At 39.9% G+C, this 16788-nt stretch overlaps 2 protein-coding genes across 3 annotated transcripts; one reads left to right on the forward strand and one right to left on the reverse strand.

The window, feature by feature from the left end:
- The first annotated feature begins 5283 nt into the window (after nt 1–5283).
- On the forward strand, nt 5284–8722 carry LOC137964549 (TLC domain-containing protein At5g14285-like). 2 transcript variants are annotated; one of them, XM_068811363.1, is made up of 3 exons: nt 5284–5739; nt 6127–6510; nt 6879–8722. In XM_068811363.1, exon 3 carries the CDS (start codon nt 7632–7634, stop codon nt 8373–8375), a length of 744 nt encoding a protein of 247 aa, XP_068667464.1. In that variant the 5' UTR covers nt 5284–5739; nt 6127–6510; nt 6879–7631; the 3' UTR covers nt 8376–8722. The 2 variants fall into 2 exon arrangements, with proteins under 2 accessions (XP_068667464.1, XP_068667465.1); XM_068811364.1 differs by having other exon boundaries at nt 6323–6510.
- A 2123-nt stretch (nt 8723–10845) lies between these two features.
- LOC137964575 (lysine histidine transporter 1-like) lies at nt 10846–15577 on the reverse strand. The gene is made up of 8 exons (XM_068811365.1): nt 15331–15577; nt 13632–13789; nt 12658–13041; nt 11946–12339; nt 11721–11826; nt 11538–11629; nt 11383–11451; nt 10846–11260 (listed from the first exon to the last, which is right to left on the reverse strand). The coding sequence occupies exons 1-8, from the start codon at nt 15379–15381 to the stop codon at nt 11162–11164; spliced, it is 1353 nt and encodes a 450-aa protein (XP_068667466.1). The 5' UTR covers nt 15382–15577; the 3' UTR covers nt 10846–11161.
- Between the last annotated feature and the right edge of the window lie 1211 nt (nt 15578–16788).

A 16788-nucleotide genomic window follows, 5' to 3' on the forward strand; every position in this document is an offset into this window, starting at 1 on the left:
AAGATGCAGTATAAAATATTGTTTTTTGTGTTAGCCTGTGCACAATTCAAAGTGCGGTGTAAAGTGTACATAAAATAATAAATAATTAAAATTTTAAATTAATATTAATTAATTAATTATATAAAAAAATAATAATTAAACAAACACTTACTTTTATAATATCAAAATAGTTTATAAAATTATTATTTTTTTAGTATTTAAATTCTCACTCTTATTATTAATTTATATTAAAAAATATATTTTATTATAAAATTAGTCCATTAAACTTTTTTATTAATAAACTAAAGATATTGGCCAAAGTTTAAAGATGCATAGATTACTTAAAAAATATTTAATATATATTATCTTAAGAATTGATCCATTTCACTAGGGAAAACATAGAACAAACCCTAATATATCCTTTGGAGAAATCGGTTAAATTTTATATTATTTTTTATTAAAAGTGTTCCGTGATTTACTAGCATATGTGACAAATATTAAGGTTAGTCCATTCCATTCACATTAAAAAATACAATAAAGCCTATTCAAGTCACTTATCCATGTAATTAAAGTGGATTAGGGTTTAGGGTTTAGGGTTTAGATCCACCTTGTGAACCATCATGGGTCTGACCCTTTACAATGTATTGCTTATGCATATCATGGTTCTAACCTTTATCATGTCCACCTCCTTTATTGTTCATCATCACTATGTTGCATGGTATTTTCTTGGCGTAGAATTCCTTCTATGATGTTTGTCAACAATGGTTTCAAATGTTCAAAAGAAGTCAACTATAAATACGACAAAAAATGGATCTTTAGCAATGGAGAGTTACTGATCGAAGACCACCCATGTGGTGGGAAGACTCATCGTCTGCTCGAGAGCCATCAGCTTCAATGGGTAACCCATGGCTACCTCTTCACCTACACTCCAGGCATGAGTGTTACAAAGGAGAAGAGAAGTTTGTAGTTCAGAATTTCTAAGAAAATTTTCTTTAAAAAGAATCAGAATAACTGAAATGATTACCCTGATTTTTTCACTAAGTTGAATAATCCCTCTAAGTTTCTGATACTTGTTGTCACCCCTTCGTTTCACAGTCCTTAATCGCTCTGAACTCCTCGAAATTCAAAGTCCAACATGTGAATGATATACCATCGTAAGGGTGTCAACGCCATTGTAATAGAAGCATGGAGACCAGGCTTCCAATACCGGAACCAAAGGAAGACGACGACCGGATCACAAGCGTTGGAAATAGAAAATTTCCGTTTCCAATTAATGTATAAATATATGATGTAATATTGGTTTCCAAATCACAGTGAATAAAACTTCTCATTAAAAGCTCACATGGTATCAAAGTAGCTCAATGATCCCATTTTCTGATTTCATTTTTTTCTTATCTCGATTGGGAACCCCTCTTCCGTTCGGCTACTCATCACCGCCGATGCAACACTGACAGCCTCGTTGCCACCTAGCTAGCCTCTTCTATTTCCGTTGTTGTCCACCTTTATGCATTGCCTCTCAATCCCAACACCGGCATAGTCGCCGCCCCATAGATTCTGTCCCGACGTGACGGCCCCCAACGTTCCACCTTTCTTTGTCGCTGACTCCTTGTTACTCCATGTGGTGTTGTTTCCTCTCTCGAGCGACCACTGGTATTCCCTGATAAAACAATGTGTTTATTTTTCTTTCCTGCTTGGGGTCATTTCTCCTTGAGCCGCCTTCGTCCAACCCAAACAAGCGAACTTGGGTTCGCATCAGCTCGTGGTTCAATCTTGTGATCGGTCCGGTTCACAGATTCAAAAAAAAAAAAAAAATCTAGTCAAACTTCAATGGCCTCTTAATCATTTTCTCAAATTCTCCCATTTCATATACCCTAATCCACATGATCACAATCAAACTCTCCTCCACAACCTATCTCTTGTGGAAAAGCCAACTTCTTCCTCTTCTAGAAAAGTCAAAATCTCCTCAACTATGAAGACGACACCCTCGCGCAATCGATTAATGCCTTCTAAGCCTCCTCCTTTCCTCCCTCATAGAGGAGGCAATGGCTGAAGCAGTTGGCCTCTCCACTACACGCGATGTCTGGCTTACGAAGACTCGAGAATCCGTCTAAAAGATGATCTCTAATAACTAAAACACGAAAATCAATCTGTTATTGCTTACACCCGCGTATTCAAGGGTCTCTGTGATTAGCTTCATGCAATTGGCAGACCTATCACCAACATCGACAAACTCCCCTAGTTTCTCTTTGGACTGGGCGCCGAATTTTTCACCTTCTCTATCACACAAATGACACTCACACCTCTGCCCCGTTTCTCCAACCTCGTCTCCGAAGCCGAGAACTTTGAGCTCTTTCAGAAATCTCTCGAGAGCTCTGTTTCTTCCGCTACTACTTTCACTACCGCATCCCGTGGATCTGACTGGTTGACCCACCGTGGCTCTAGTCGAACCCATAGCCGAACCAATGGTTCTGGTCGCCATTATGTCAACCGAGGCCGAACTCATTATAGACAAGGACACCGCCCTCCTCGTTGGCAAATATGACATCTTGATGGTCACTATGCTGATCGATGCAACCAACGTTATGCTTGTAGTGAATCCAATGAGTCTCATGCCCATCTTCCCAAAGCTTTCACTGGATCATGTGCTCTCACTGGATCTGCACCCTCCGACTAGTTCTTGGATACTAGGGCTTCCGCTCAGTTATTTTCTTGGCCTTGAAGCTTTGCCAACTATCGATAAATTATTTATTAGTTAGTTCAAATATGCACGGGATATTCTTACTCGAGCTGAACTACTTGATAGCAAACCTATTCCTACGCCTATAGTCATTTCACAACATCTGTCTGCTGACGGTTATCTATTTTTGGATCCCACTCTTTACAAGTCTTTCGTTGGTGCCTTTCAATACTTAACCATCACTCGCCCTGACATAGCCCATGCGATCAACTCTGTTAGCTAATTCCTGAAAATCATTTCTTTGTTGTGAAGTGTATTATTTACTATGTCAAATGCACCATTCACTTTGGCCTTACCTTTCGCCCATCTGTTAATCCTGGAGTATTAGTTGCTTACTCTAATGTTGAATGGGCTGGTTGTCCTGATACTCGTCGCTTCACTTCTGGTTACTTCATTTATCTTGGAGAATTTGATTTCTTGGAGTGCTAAAAAAACAATCTATAGTATCACGTTCCAGCTGTGAATCTGAGTATCGTGCTCTTGTGCACACTACAACTAAACTTATTTGGCTTACACATCTCCTTTATGATCTACATGTTCATATTCCATAACCACCTCTTTTGTTATGTGATAACAAAAGTGCAATTTTCCTCAGTTCCACTCCAGTTTCTCACAAGCGCACCAAACATGTTGAATTAGATTATCATTTCCTTTGCGAACTTGTTGTTGTTAACAAACTTCATATGCAGTATGTGCCATCTCCCCTACAGGTTGTCGATATTTTTACCAAAAGTATTCCACGCCCTCTCTTTGAATTTTTTCGATCCAAACTTCACATCTGTTCTAATCCAATGCTCAACTTGCGGGGGTGTAGGAACGATATACTACCGTAAGGGTGTGAATGCCACTGTAACAGAAACTTGGAGACCAGACTTTTATTATCGGAACCGAAGGAAGATGACGACTGGATCACGAGCGCCAGAAATAGAAAAAAATTATTTTTAATTTATGTATAAATATATTTTGTAATCTTGGTTTCGAAACGGTGGTGAATAAAACTTGTTCATTAAAAGCCCACATAACATGTTTTCACCGTCACTGAAAAGACCTAGGAAAAAGAAAAAAAGCTTCACCATCAAGCAACATCGAATTTATCACTCCCATTAAATCCTACACTGGAAACCCGTGACTCAACAATGAAAAGAAGAAAAGGGGGAATGGTCACGGGGAAGATTGAGCCATGGCATAACCCGAGGAGGATGACAACATAACCCGGTCTGATAATATGAGCTAAAAAGCCCACTCAAGAGGCTTTCTGGAGAACTCTTTCATGGCATCCATCACGATGACAACATGCCTGGTTGCCGAGTACGTGCTTGGGGATTCACGGTATCGCAAATCTTCAACTAGTGATCGCATGCCGCCGGTGAATCGCCGCATTTTATTAACATTAACAACTGGACTGGATTGATCAACGCATTTGATAAAAAGAGGCGCCATGAAGGATAAAAACTGAGAGAGCATGAAAAGGAGTGTCGGAATAGGCTGTTTGTGAGCGTCATCTTCCTCTGAGTGCGGGCCAAACGAACGGTCGAGTGAAAGTGAATTCACTTTCACTTTTTGTGTTCACTTGAACGAGTAAAAGTCCTGCGTAATTCACTTTCTCAGCACTTACACAGTGCGGGTCATTAATGGCAAAAGCTGTTGAAAACCTTTGCGTTTGCTGATCCATATATTATGTGACCCCCGGCATTTCTCAAATATTTGAGAGAATTATGAAGCTCTGAGCCTTAGCAAAGCAGAGTCAATAAAGGTTTACAATTCCACAAAAAAATCTTGAATCGATTGATTCCGAACGACCAGAGCAACGCCTTGATGCAATCGTGAAAGTACATCAAGTAAGGGGCAGAAAATAACTAATAATTTTCTTTGCAGTTGCCACTAGCGTCAGAAAGAGATGCATACCATATCAGATCAATACAAGGCCGAAGACTAGAGCCCAACTGGCTTAGAGAACCAATACGTACCCAGTGCATTTCAAACTCTCTGCAGTCCCTCATCAGTTATCACATGCAACCCTGCAGTTTTCTAGATTCAACCGAACAAGGGTTCTTTCAGGTACTGCGCAAAGCCAGGTTTTACCAATTCTTCCCAATACACCACATGTTCTCTCTCCATGTGCCAATGCATACGAGTCCACATGCAAGTGACATGTTTGTTTCTTTGCCTCAGAAAAGGCAACGTGCTGCCATCTTTGTTTCCAGTCTAGAAGAAGTGGCAGGACAGCCCGAAGTGCGTTTACCATTCGAAAATTGAAGTCCTCAAGTTTCGGTTACATGTTTAATTGCCACCATTAAAATGGTCTCACAAATAACTCTCAGTCACGGCCAGAGATTTGGAAGCGGTCCCGGCCACACGACTTTGAAATAAAGACTGTAGCTTGGGTGCAGGGCAATGCCCTGAATTCCTCCTCAACAAGAAAACAATCCTGACCAAGCTTGTCGAGTCGTTTCTTGATTCCTTAGGAAGTGCTGAAAACCTGTAACTGTCTGGTGTTTACTAGTTTTCAGGCTAAACCGTGAGCTGGGTCATCCACAGACAAGCTGAAGATAGTGGGTAGGCCCAGATGAAGCTTCTTCTGATAGGTTTGGCGCATTAAGACTGTTAAGTGGCATTAAAAAATGGCAAAGCCTGTCAGATCAATCTGAAAAAGAATGCATACCATATTTGAATGGAAGGCGCGGACAACTTCTCTTCCAACTCTACATGCATTGCAAGTGTGATGTGGGAAAAGCTAGGGCCAGAGTTCTTTGCTTTTAGGAGGTGATGGCTTGTCTTATTGCTCTTTGGGTCTCCTTGTTGTGTATGCTCCCACTAAGAAACTTATAACAATATCCATTTTGCAAGTGCATGTTGTTTGTTTCTTTGTGCAGAAGCCTCTATAAATCCAACCCTTGTGGCCTTTAATCTTCACCCAGCCCTTGTTAGAAGAAGCCTTAAGAGACATTTTAAAGTTGAAGCTGTGAAGATGAAGCTTCATTACTTGAGCTGGATCATCCTGGCCATGCTGGTATTCTCCTCAAGTAAGTGGCGCGCACTCTTCAGCCATGTCATCTCATGAACTAGGACGTCTGTAAAGCTTTGTATTCTCCTCTAGGTGGAACCACTTTGTATCTGTTTTGTTTGGGGAAACAATTTTTTTTTCAGGCGGTTAGAATCAGATGCTTCTACTTTATTCATAAGAAACAAGAAAGCATAATGTGAATGTTCTGTTGAGTAAATGGTTTCTCAACGCACTTTGGTATTTGAGAAATTATTTGAGTATCTTTCTCATATCTCTTGAGAAGGAGAACAGTTTTAACCAGATGCTTCGGTTCTGAAAATTTAAGCTTAAAATGCTCATGGCATCTGCAATGTCAAAAACACTATCTCTTGATCTTAGTCTCATACACTTTGCATGTATTTAACAGATAAGCATGCTCCTGCAGTCATTGTAGAGATCTTAGCAGCCAGACAGATCATTTAAGAGGGAGCGTATACATAACTCAGAACTCAAAATTTTCTTCATCAAGAGATTTTCTCTCTCTTATGCTTAGTCTTGTAGAGATAAGCAATCTTGATTAGCATATCTTAAACAGGTTTGCTTATTATATTTGGGTGACACAGTGGAAGGAGATGTGGAAGGTGGAGGTAGATGCATAATGGTGATGGACCCAGCTAGGTGCAATCTCCCTTCATGCAAGCAACAGTGCTTGCAGGCGAAGAATGGAAATGGAGTCTGTATTGCTAACACCAAAGAGGGGTATCACTGTGCCTGTTACTACAATTGCTGAGAGGATCTCTGAATGACAAAGGTGGTGACTGTAATCTGTTTCTGATTGTTTCTTTGCTTGAATGTTTAAGAGAATTGGAACCATTTGAAATAGTGAAATCAGTCTCAAGCATTCAAAACTATATAATGCTTAGTTATTTTGCTTTTCTTAACAAAATCAGATCCAAAAGGGTAAAGCATGGAACTTGAAAAGAGAGAGAGTTGCCAAAGGACAAAGAAGACTTTATTAATTTTATGTTTTCTAATAAAATGAGAAAATTAATCAAGTCCCAATTTAGGATAAAAAAATTTCAGGACTACACATGACCTTAAAAAAGGTCTTCTTTTTCTCTCGCTCTTCGTTCTCGTCGCTCGCTTTTTAAGGTTTTGGAAACTCTCACCTCCTCATAGGCTGCAAATTTTCCATGAGGATTTGCGCGTAGGCGAAAACCGTAATTCAGGGAAGCTGAAGTAATTCTCAAGGCCGGAGAGTGCTGAAAAGGTTGCTGATCTGTGTGAGATGGGATTCGGAAGCTCTCATGGTGTTTGTGTTTTTTATTAGTTTGTTGAGGTTATTGCATTGAGATTACATCTGGGAAGCTGGTGATTAGTGTACGTTCTCTTAATTAAGGTCGGAAAGTTCGTTTTTTAGGGTCTTCTTTTTCTTTGAGTTGAGTTTTTGGAGCTTTCCGTTGTCTCGGGCACTACAATTGCTGTCAGAGCTAATCGGACTTATACAGGCCAGATCGTCGTTCTTGTCATTCTCTAGCGGTTTTTTTTTTTTCCTCCAGGTATTTTAAGAAACCTAACTATTTGAAAACCTTGTTTTGGATTTATCGAAAGAAGTTAGAAACTTGCGTTTTTATAGTTGTTGGGATCTTAGAAAATTGACCACGAACTCTCTTCTTCCCTGAGCTTTTCCTTTTGTCGCCCTCAGAAGAGCTCGTTTTGTTTCTTATTTTCTTTTTCTGGTTACATGGTTGCTGAATTTCGGCAAAACCAAGACGACCGTTTTTTTTTTTTTTTTTATTTCTTTAGTAAATTGGTAGATACTCCTTCCAGTTGTGCTGTATAGGCACCTGAGAACTGCACAAATTTGTTTTATTGGGAGGCTTTTTGCAGTCTTTTTGATAATTCATTCTCCTGCTATTCATTTGATTCTTCATGGAAACCGAGACTCTTACTTCATCCTTCTTACCCATCACTTTCCCTGCTTTCATTGCTGTGTATCTCTTCGCTTACTTCGTTGTTTTCCGCAATTGGAGCCCAAAGCTCCGTCCGGAAGCTTCGAGCTGCCTCATCTCTTTAGCTCACGGAACTCCAGCAGCCGTGGTGGCGTACTTATCAATCAGCGAACCATATCAATCCGGCTTTGCTTCCCAAAACACTATTTTCCAAAACTTGGTACTTGATTTCAGCATATCCTACTTTTTAGTGGATCTACTCCATTTTCTCGTGTTCTTCCCTTCGGATGTCCTCTTCATTGGGCACCATCTTGCGACCCTGTTTGTGTTTATCACTTGCCGGTACCTTGTTTTCCATGGAGCTTATGCAATTCTTGCCCTTCTGGTGCTCGCCGAAATTACCAGCTTCTGCCAGAACACATGGACGCTTGCAAACGCCCGAAAGGATGACTTGCCTGCTGCTGCCAAACTGCATGCAATGCTTTCGCCTCCCTTTTATGCCTGCTATACCGTAGTGAGAGGTGTTGCAGGTCCCCTTTTTGTATACAAGATGGGGATGTTTTATTGGAGTGGAGCGGCTGACTATGTGATACCAAGGTGGCTCTGGATATCTTGGATGGCTGTTGTTATCACTGCTATCTCAGTTAGTATCTTGTGGATTTCCAACCTTTGGTTGGAATTGTTCAGAGAGAGGCATGCGAGGATGGAGCAAAAGAAGAGGTAGAAGATGGAGGTTGGCTATTGCAGAGGTTTTGTTTCCTTCGTGACTCTTCTCTGCTACAAGGGGATTGCCCATAAAATGTTCAAAGGGAAACAGGGGTGGTTGCTGATGAAGCCAAAAGATGGTGATAATCACAACTTAATTGAATACTGATATCTGTGGTTGGAGTTTTCTCTGCTGCAGAAATTGTTGTCCACAAGGCCCTTTTCAGCCTCCAATGAAAAGCATTATTCCAACTTTTTTCTTTCATCTTCTGATTCTTGGGTGTTGAGTTTCACGAACTTATGTGCTGGTGTCCTACCAGGCTAATGAGATGTTCTATTTTTGCACATCGAGCAAGTTCTTGTTTATTCTTAGTTGTTCTTTAAGGATGAATTTTTAATTTTATGCCTTGACTCGTCCATGGTGATCTTCGGCTGCTAGGAGGAACTGAGGCCGTCACAATATGAATTATTCTTTGCAACAGTTTCAAATTTTCAACATCAGGTTGTTTGACCTGTGAACAATTTCTCCAAGTCTCTTTGAATACTCCCTTCAGTGAAAGATCTTCCTTCCAATCAAGAAATTTGCCTGTAAAATTTCCTCTGGAAGAAGAATTCAGTAAATGACCTCTTTTAAGCTGTGAAACAATACCTCTTGTGAGGCAATATCATCAAAAAGGTGTTCCTGTTGTTTCATTGAGCAATCTAAAAGTTGGTAAACGGTTGAAGAAAACAGGAAGAAGAACAACGTGAACAAGAAAAATAATGGTATTTAATTTCAACATGGTGCTGCCTGTTACTCCAGTAACTAAGATTGATGAAAACGAAGGATCATGAACTCCCTGAATTCTGCCTGAGAGAGCAGGGCTATTCCCATCATCTACAATAAGTAATGGTAAGTGCTGAAGCTCCTGGAAAAGAGAAAGTGAAGCTATCCGCCAAAGAGATGATCTGAAGGTAAGGGCGACATGCTGAGGATCAAACAGAAGAAGACAGTCTGCCAAATATTTGAGACAGTTGCAACAGTAAGCAAGAGCAGCCTGGCTTCACCATTTGATGTCAAAAGGAGTTGTATTAATTACAGAAAAGACTTCCTTCATATGACTCTAGAAAAAAGAGTGGAAGCTTTGCTAAGTACCCGAGTGAAGGGGCTGGTTCATCTAATTACAATTAAAAATTAATAAGACCGTTTAAATGAAAAAAATAGGTCTTCTTGCATGGGGAAATCTCAGTCGAGAAAGCACATTTGGACCAAGATATCTTGGAAAACTGACACACCCACCCTTACATAAAGCAGGGTGACAGTTTTAAAACAACTGTTTGAGGACCTGATCCCACCATGTTACCTCTCTGCCAAATCCCATGACAGTGTAAAAAAACAACTGCATCCATGCCCATGAGGCCTAACCCACTTCAACGAGGAGATATTGGAGGTGCAGCTGCGTCTGCTGTTACAAAGTCCAACTCTTGACGTGCAGAGTCACAAAACCTGCTCATCCCAGTCCTGAAGCAAGGTTTTGTGCTGAACCCAGACCCCTCGTGTGTAGCACAAACTGTTTATTCTCACCTTTGGTCTCCCACTAACATTGGCATATATTCTATCCTCAAGTACTACATGTTTTGAGTAAAGGGTAGTTTCCTTGAGATCACAATCTTACTAGTGGGGTATCATCAGTAGCTGAAGAAATATAAAGAATCTAAGTAACTTTCTGCATTGTTTGGATCATGTAGCTGAAGAACTAAATTCAGTAAAACAACTAAAATGCACCTGAAGTGTTTTATTGAATTTTAAACTCGTCTCATAGAAGAATCAAGTTCTCTAACAAAAAAAAACAGGCCTGTTTTATAGCAGAATATGTTCTGAAGAAAAACGCAGGTTACTTGTTGAGCGAGTAAAGCTTCCAACTTGACACAAGATCCGACGCACTGAGTTTGTAGTTGGTGCAGAATGTGATACCTGATAGATAGTAATGAGGGGAAAATAGGACTTCAATGAAAGAAAAAAAAAAAATCCGAGGCTGAAGAAAGAAGTAAATTCAGACATTTTGAGAGGATTTCGTCTTCCTCTTCAAGGGAGCAGCCGATTTTTTAGAACTCTGCTTTGATTTCTTCCTGCATGACGAATGTGGGTATCAAGGAGAGAAGATTGAGATGAAAAAATGGCGTGAGGTCTACTTTGGCGCCAAACTAGAGCCGTCGTGCTGGTTTATACTATCACAGGCGTGTAGTCTTTTTAATAGGGAACGATACTGTGAGAGGGTAGGAACCTATAAGGCGAACGAATAGAACAACGCCTGGCGAGGGAAGCTCCTCGGCAACGGCGAGGCAAGGGAATGTTGATGGCAAAGTGGATCTTCTTACGAAAAATGAGCAAAAATTAAATTCCTCCCTTCCCCTAACATACCAAGCCAAAGACAAAAACCAGTAAGGAAGCCTTTGTGATTCCTGTTTTATAATAGAAATCAGAACTATGGAAGTGACAAACAAAGATATAATGTAAAATAAATTGGACTAAACCAGTGACTGCTGATTTATATTGATTCTGACATAGAACATCAAGAACAAGGACCAGATGGTGCAAAACAAAAACAAAGGCTGACAAATATTCACAGGAAAAAAATATGTAGGACCCTTTGAAAAGGGTTTCCTACCATGCTTCTATCCTGACGGTCCCCATTTCGTTAAACACCACAAACTTTCTGAATCCATGAAAAAGCCAAAGAGCTCTTGACTGCTACCACCTTCCCATACCCAAGAAAACCATTTCTTAACAAATCCAACTTCCAAATCGATGGCTTTGTAAAGGCTTCATGAGTAGAACTTGTATGTCTTGGCTTGAAGAATTATTTGTCTTAGTCCACCGATGGGTGATATAATCATCAAGAGAACTCCAAGTATAATGCAGATCTGAAGTGAAAAATTATCAAAGTAGATTAGCTTCAAATCCACAAATTCGAAGGCCAAAAAGAGAACAGAAATGCTCATTGCTGGAAAGAAACATGAGATTCAAGAATTAAAAATGGCCATACCCAGTTAGCAATCCAAGATAAGCTGTATCTCTTTGGCTTGTAGATGGCCAACCACATGATGCAAGGTAACTGGGGCAGAAGAACATTAGTTAGAAATCGTTTAATGACTAGAATTCTGTTATTAGGAGAAAGATAGAGACTACAAGTTCTCTTACAAAGTATGTGGTTGGTGCAAATGCAAAGCCTCCGAAGAATCCAAGAAGGCCTCCAAAGAAAGGGAAGGATATGGCAACAAACATTGTGAAGGCTGCAGATAAATAATCAAGTATTAGGATTACTGAGCTTAATGTTGATAAATTGACTGGAAGAACATGACTGAAAGGAAGATATGACATTACCAACATAAAGGGATCGTGCAATCAAACGAAGAGTGAGACCAGGTGGGAAGCGAAGCTTCTTCACCAAAACAGTTTCTATCATGTCAAACACTGGCATGGCATAAATCTGCATCACATCAAATATAGATGAGGTTTATATTAATCCGACCCAAAGGAGATTCCAGATGACTTATTGAGTTAGAACTGCCTGTTGCAAATAGATCCAACTACTCATTCAAACAATACCTGATAGCTCCCAATAACATGCACAACAACCATCATGTTAGCTGCTGCAATTAGCCAAGCAGGTTTTTCCAATGAGATGAGGATGTTATCTTCAACTTTGTTTCCGAAGGCCCAGTATCCAATCAGAGCTACAGGGAAGTAGCAGATAGCAACAACGATATAGGCAACAATAACACCCTTCCACATAGGTTTCTTAGATGGCTTTTCAGGTGTAGAAGGGATGGTTGCTTGGATCTCCAGAACGACATTGTGGCCTGCATAAGCAAAGGCAACATCTCCCAGTGCACTGAAAAAGTTGAAAACAGTTCCAGCAGTGGAAGAGGCTATGTAGCCGTAGGCAACATCTGGTTGCTTGCCCTTATCGACAGAAGCCCCCCAAGCTATGGTGGAGTAACTGGAAATCATTTTGGAAAAAAAAAAAAACAGATTTCAGAATAAAATCACACAAAAAAAAATTTGTTTCAATTCATGATCAAGTTTAAGACGTGAAATTTTCTGAATCATGGGTCATTTAAAAAAATAAATTTATTTTCTTGCAGCAGTACATATTTTATGATCAAGCTTAAGATTTTTTCTGAGTTTAACAATTAAATATATGGTTCAATCTACCCAAAGGAAATTATTAGTGTCAGAGACGCTCCACAATAGGTATGTCCATCCAAGTAAGAGTGAATAACAACTAATGTAGGGATATCAACAGAGATAATCTTACCTGAGGGACATCACTGCCGCGGCCAATGATATACCGGAAATGGAATTGAAGTTTGGCAACTGAGCGAGAACAAAGTGCACAGAAGCAAAAATCATGATAAAATAAGTCTGTTTGATCGGTTTGCAGGTTGAGCAAACAGTATCATGGAATTTCTTAAGTGACTTTCCTCCTGTGACCATGTAAACTATGTTGACTCCTACTTCAACAACCAGTTGTTGAGGTACAACAATCCAAAGGCCAAGTTTGTCACCAAATGCATGCTGACCCAACTCGTGATATCTATCAAATCGCTTGCCAGGAACCATTTCATGCATCTCAACCATTTGCCAAAGAGTGTACAATGTGACTATCCATGATATAATAAGTACAGCTATACCAGGCCCCCTGAAATGTCAAATGATACATAATCAGAACTCTGGATTACTCTCTTGTAAAGAAGAAGGCACATCAACATGAATAGACTGAAGCACAATCATGGGTTGGAGGCTAATCACTTAAATTTCACCAAAAGCGTAAAGAACAATTGCATTTATGTGTAGAATATTCTAGAATCCATCTTGAACGAGAATCACGAGTCATCATCTGTATTTCCCATAATACTACAATTTTGTGAAGAAACGGCGCTGGAGCTAACTCTATTTGCAGAATCAATGAGTAAAACCAAATGAAAAGACGAATATAGAGATCCATTTTTTCCCCCCAGAGATTCCTGCTTTAAGAAGTAAAGCTACTTCCCTACAGACCCAATAAGAATCCATTTGCCAAACCTTCTTTTGTGGTAATAAAACATAGTGATCTTCATAAAACCTTCATATTTGCAGAAAGACATGAAAGAGGGAATATTGAAACGGAGCAATACAGACGACACATTCAAAGAACTAAAATCGTGTACATCAGCAAAGTTTCAGGGAAAGGCAAAACTGAACTCATCAAATAAACGGAAAAAAATCTAAAAACATGTTAAAGATGCATACCATCCAAGCTCCGACATAGCAAAAGGCAAGCTGAGAACTCCAGCGCCAACCATGGCCGTGACATTGTGAAAAGCCGAGTACCACCATTTCGCATTCCTGGAGGAGGTGATAGGAAGCCAATCATCGATCTTCTTATCAGACGCCGTCTGTGAATCTGCCTGCTCAGAACCACCCATTTCACCAAAAAGTCAAGTCTCTTTGCCTCTTTTCTCCTACTGGGCAGACGGGAAAATCAACCAGTTTTATTTTTTCTTCTCTTGTACGATAGTTGGGAAGTTAATCTATTTATAAATCAGTATCCCAAGAAACGGGGGAGGCAGTAAAAGCTGGGACGTGTATTTTCAGAAAGAATAAACAGAAATTTATTACTCTTTCTGTTGACAACGATCATCCAACATAGCCGGGCAGCCATTAGAGCACTAAATCAGGGGAGGAGCCTGGAGGGGATGAATCTTTATCCCTGTTCCAGCCAGAGTCCGCTGTGAGTGCACAGAACAGGAATCTCGACCATGCAAGTCAAATGTTTGCCAGACACAACTTCCTTTTATTGTCGATATAATCAAGGTCCGTAATTTAGGTTCGGAAAAACAGGTTCAACTGAATTAGCTCTTACATAAAAAAAAGAAGAAGCTGAAATAACTGTTAAGAGTTCATAGAATGGAGGCAGAAGCGAGCGCGCTCGCTCTGTAATTTCAGAAACGATGTTGATTCGATGAATCTTTCGGATCCGGGCCTCGCGGAGAGAGTTTCGGATTGTGCCGTTTTTGTTTCTTTATTAAAAGCAAAAATTTGTCTTTTTAGTTTTACAAACGAGAATTCTGTTCGTGTCTTAAAAGCTGACAAATTCAGGGATTAATAACTCAGTTGGGTTGACTCGGACTGGTGGGTTGAATACGGGTCAAATTTGCTACCTCTAGTTTGGGCATCCAAGCCTAATCAAATAGAAATGGAAGGGCTCATTTATGGACGTTAACTTGTAATACAAAATTACCAGACGGGGCCGTCCTCTGTTTCAGAAACAACGTGGAGCTGCTTTCCAGCAGCAGAAAGATCACCAATTCTAGTAAAATAGCAGTAGTTGAAACGACAAATTCAAGCGAAACAGTCCGTGCCAGAGAGACCAGATCTAGAAAATTGAATCGAACCGAATCCCATCTCTGGTTTCTAATGGTAAAGAGTAAGAAAACGCCTGGTTCATGTCTGAACAAGCTCGTTGACCAGATACTCATTGGAAAATGGCGGTGGAATTTGATGAATAAAACAGATGGCTTCTCAAGTGGGTTCTGATAGATTGTTAGAAACGAGCACAACAGAGAAAACTAATCGCATGAAGTTCGATTTTTAACTCTGGGTCGTAGAAAACGGGTTCACGATGAATTGGAAGATGGAATTTAGCGATCTGTTTTGTAGTGCAGCAGAAGAAGAAATGGAAAACCAGTAAAAATATACATATATATGTATATGTGAGAAAAATCTCCCAGAAGCTCAAATATGATTTTGTTGCCAAGTGGGAATGACCAGAAATGAATTTCGTCAAAAGATTACAACCAGAGTTTAGAAATCAAAACTCTGGAAGATGTACAGTGACTTCAGATACAAAACCCAGTTCTTGAAATCTGAAAAGAACACAAGGACTACCCATGAAACAAATCTGAGGCTAGAAGATCGTAAAAAGGAAAAAACAGTAAGATCCCGTTACCTTTTTGTTCGCAACAAAGGCGTCGTCAGTGTCAGGAGCTTGAGTTCCCATGGTTTCCGTAGGAAGATACAGAGATTGGGAGGAGACAGAGAGAGAGAGAGGAAACGAAACTCTGGCTCCGGACTCGAGCTTTCAGAAACGAAGCCAGACCCAGATATATAAACCGCAGAGCTCTAGTCGTTTTAAAAATGTCGACGTTGTGTCTGACTCCCCGAAGTTTCTACATTGGTCCAGTCGACCTCGTTGAGCTGTGTTTCTTCCCAGAAATTTTTTAAGGAATCCTTTCCCTTCGCCGGCAAATCATTTAAAAAACTAACACAGAATATAGTAACGTAGAATAATATTACCGTGATTATTATTTATAAGGTGTACACTATGCATAGAGTTACAACAGAGTTGAGTCTGTCTCTAATTCAATCTAGTTATCTTTATCTCTTTTCACACCATTTTCTGCGAATTTATTCCTCCAAGATGATAACAACCGTCCAACATCGACAGTCTGGTCGTTTATATTGACTCGCCTCCATTTTTTCACAGAGCCGCACACAGCTCACCTCAAGTTACACAGAGGCTTAACTATCTTCTTCACGTGAAGCTCGTGTTCTGAATTAGAATGATGGAGACGATTAAAGAACAAACTGAGCAAGTGGTTCAGATTTCTAAAACTTTTCTGCCCAGAAAAAAAGGTATTGTGAGGTAAATGCAGGAATCATGGGTCTTCTTAGTTCTTACGGAAATGAAGTTCTTCAGGGAATTTCTTCTCTTACTGAAACGAACGAGATGAGATGGTTAAGAAAAAGGTTAATTAACGAACGTTTCTGTGAAGAATTATTTAACGATTGAGGCTTGATATTGGCTATTGGGAGTAGTGAACTGAAGATTTTGTTTTTCATAACAACTGGAAGAAATTTGAATGGGTCATTGGTTGGAGTAGAATAATGATTTGACCAAGTGGAAATGGAGTATAATTCAATATTTGGCATATGCAGGAAAAGGAATCCTAATCCACTTCCTCTTTGTCGGCAAGGGAGAGCAGGGAGCCCCTCCCCACTTACAAACAGAGATGAAGGGAGTCTCTTCCTATTTGTACACTTGATGAGGGAGATTAGAGATTGGCCAATTAAGGCTGATTAACCATGAAAACTGGTCAGGCAGTCTCCCTGTCTATTGTTGATAGCTTGGCTACACCTGGAATCCAGAATTACAATAAGGTTCATATCTATCATCATCAAGATGACAACAAATTTTCATCTTGTTTCAAGAATGAAGGAATAAACTAAACATTACTTACATATTATCTAAACTACAGCCACTCCAATGAAGAATCTGGGCTCCCCACCTCACTGTCATTGCCGAGTTTTTTTTATCACTTGAATCTGTTTCTTTCAAGCAAAAGAAGTTACAGACGACTCTTTTTCCTATGAATAAGATTAGTTTATTTTAATGGCTCTTCTCAGT

The sequence above is a fragment of the Aristolochia californica genome, unplaced genomic scaffold, assembly GCF_029961685.1.
Source record: "Aristolochia californica isolate CCGP_79_NKW_82.1479 unplaced genomic scaffold, dmAriCali1.0.hap1 SCAF_1, whole genome shotgun sequence".
NCBI lineage: Eukaryota > Viridiplantae > Streptophyta > Magnoliopsida > Piperales > Aristolochiaceae > Aristolochia > Aristolochia californica.

What these genes read in the sequence shown, in the direction of transcription:
- LOC137964549 (XM_068811363.1), top strand. Translation starts at nt 7,632, where the DNA reads ATGGAAACCGAGACTCTTACTTCATCCTTCTTACCCATCACTTTCCCT.
- LOC137964575 (XM_068811365.1), bottom strand. Translation starts at nt 15,381, where the DNA reads ATGGGAACTCAAGCTCCTGACACTGACGACGCCTTTGTTGCGAACAAA. An exon ending in ATGTTATTGGGAGCTATCAG is followed by an intron (nt 11,827 to 11,945) that starts GTATTGTTTGAA and finishes GATGTGATGCAG; the next exon opens with ATTTATGCCATGCCAGTGTT. An exon ending in TTGCACCAACCACATACTTT is followed by an intron (nt 11,452 to 11,537) that starts GTAAGAGAACTT and finishes CTTCTGCCCCAG; the next exon opens with TTACCTTGCATCATGTGGTT.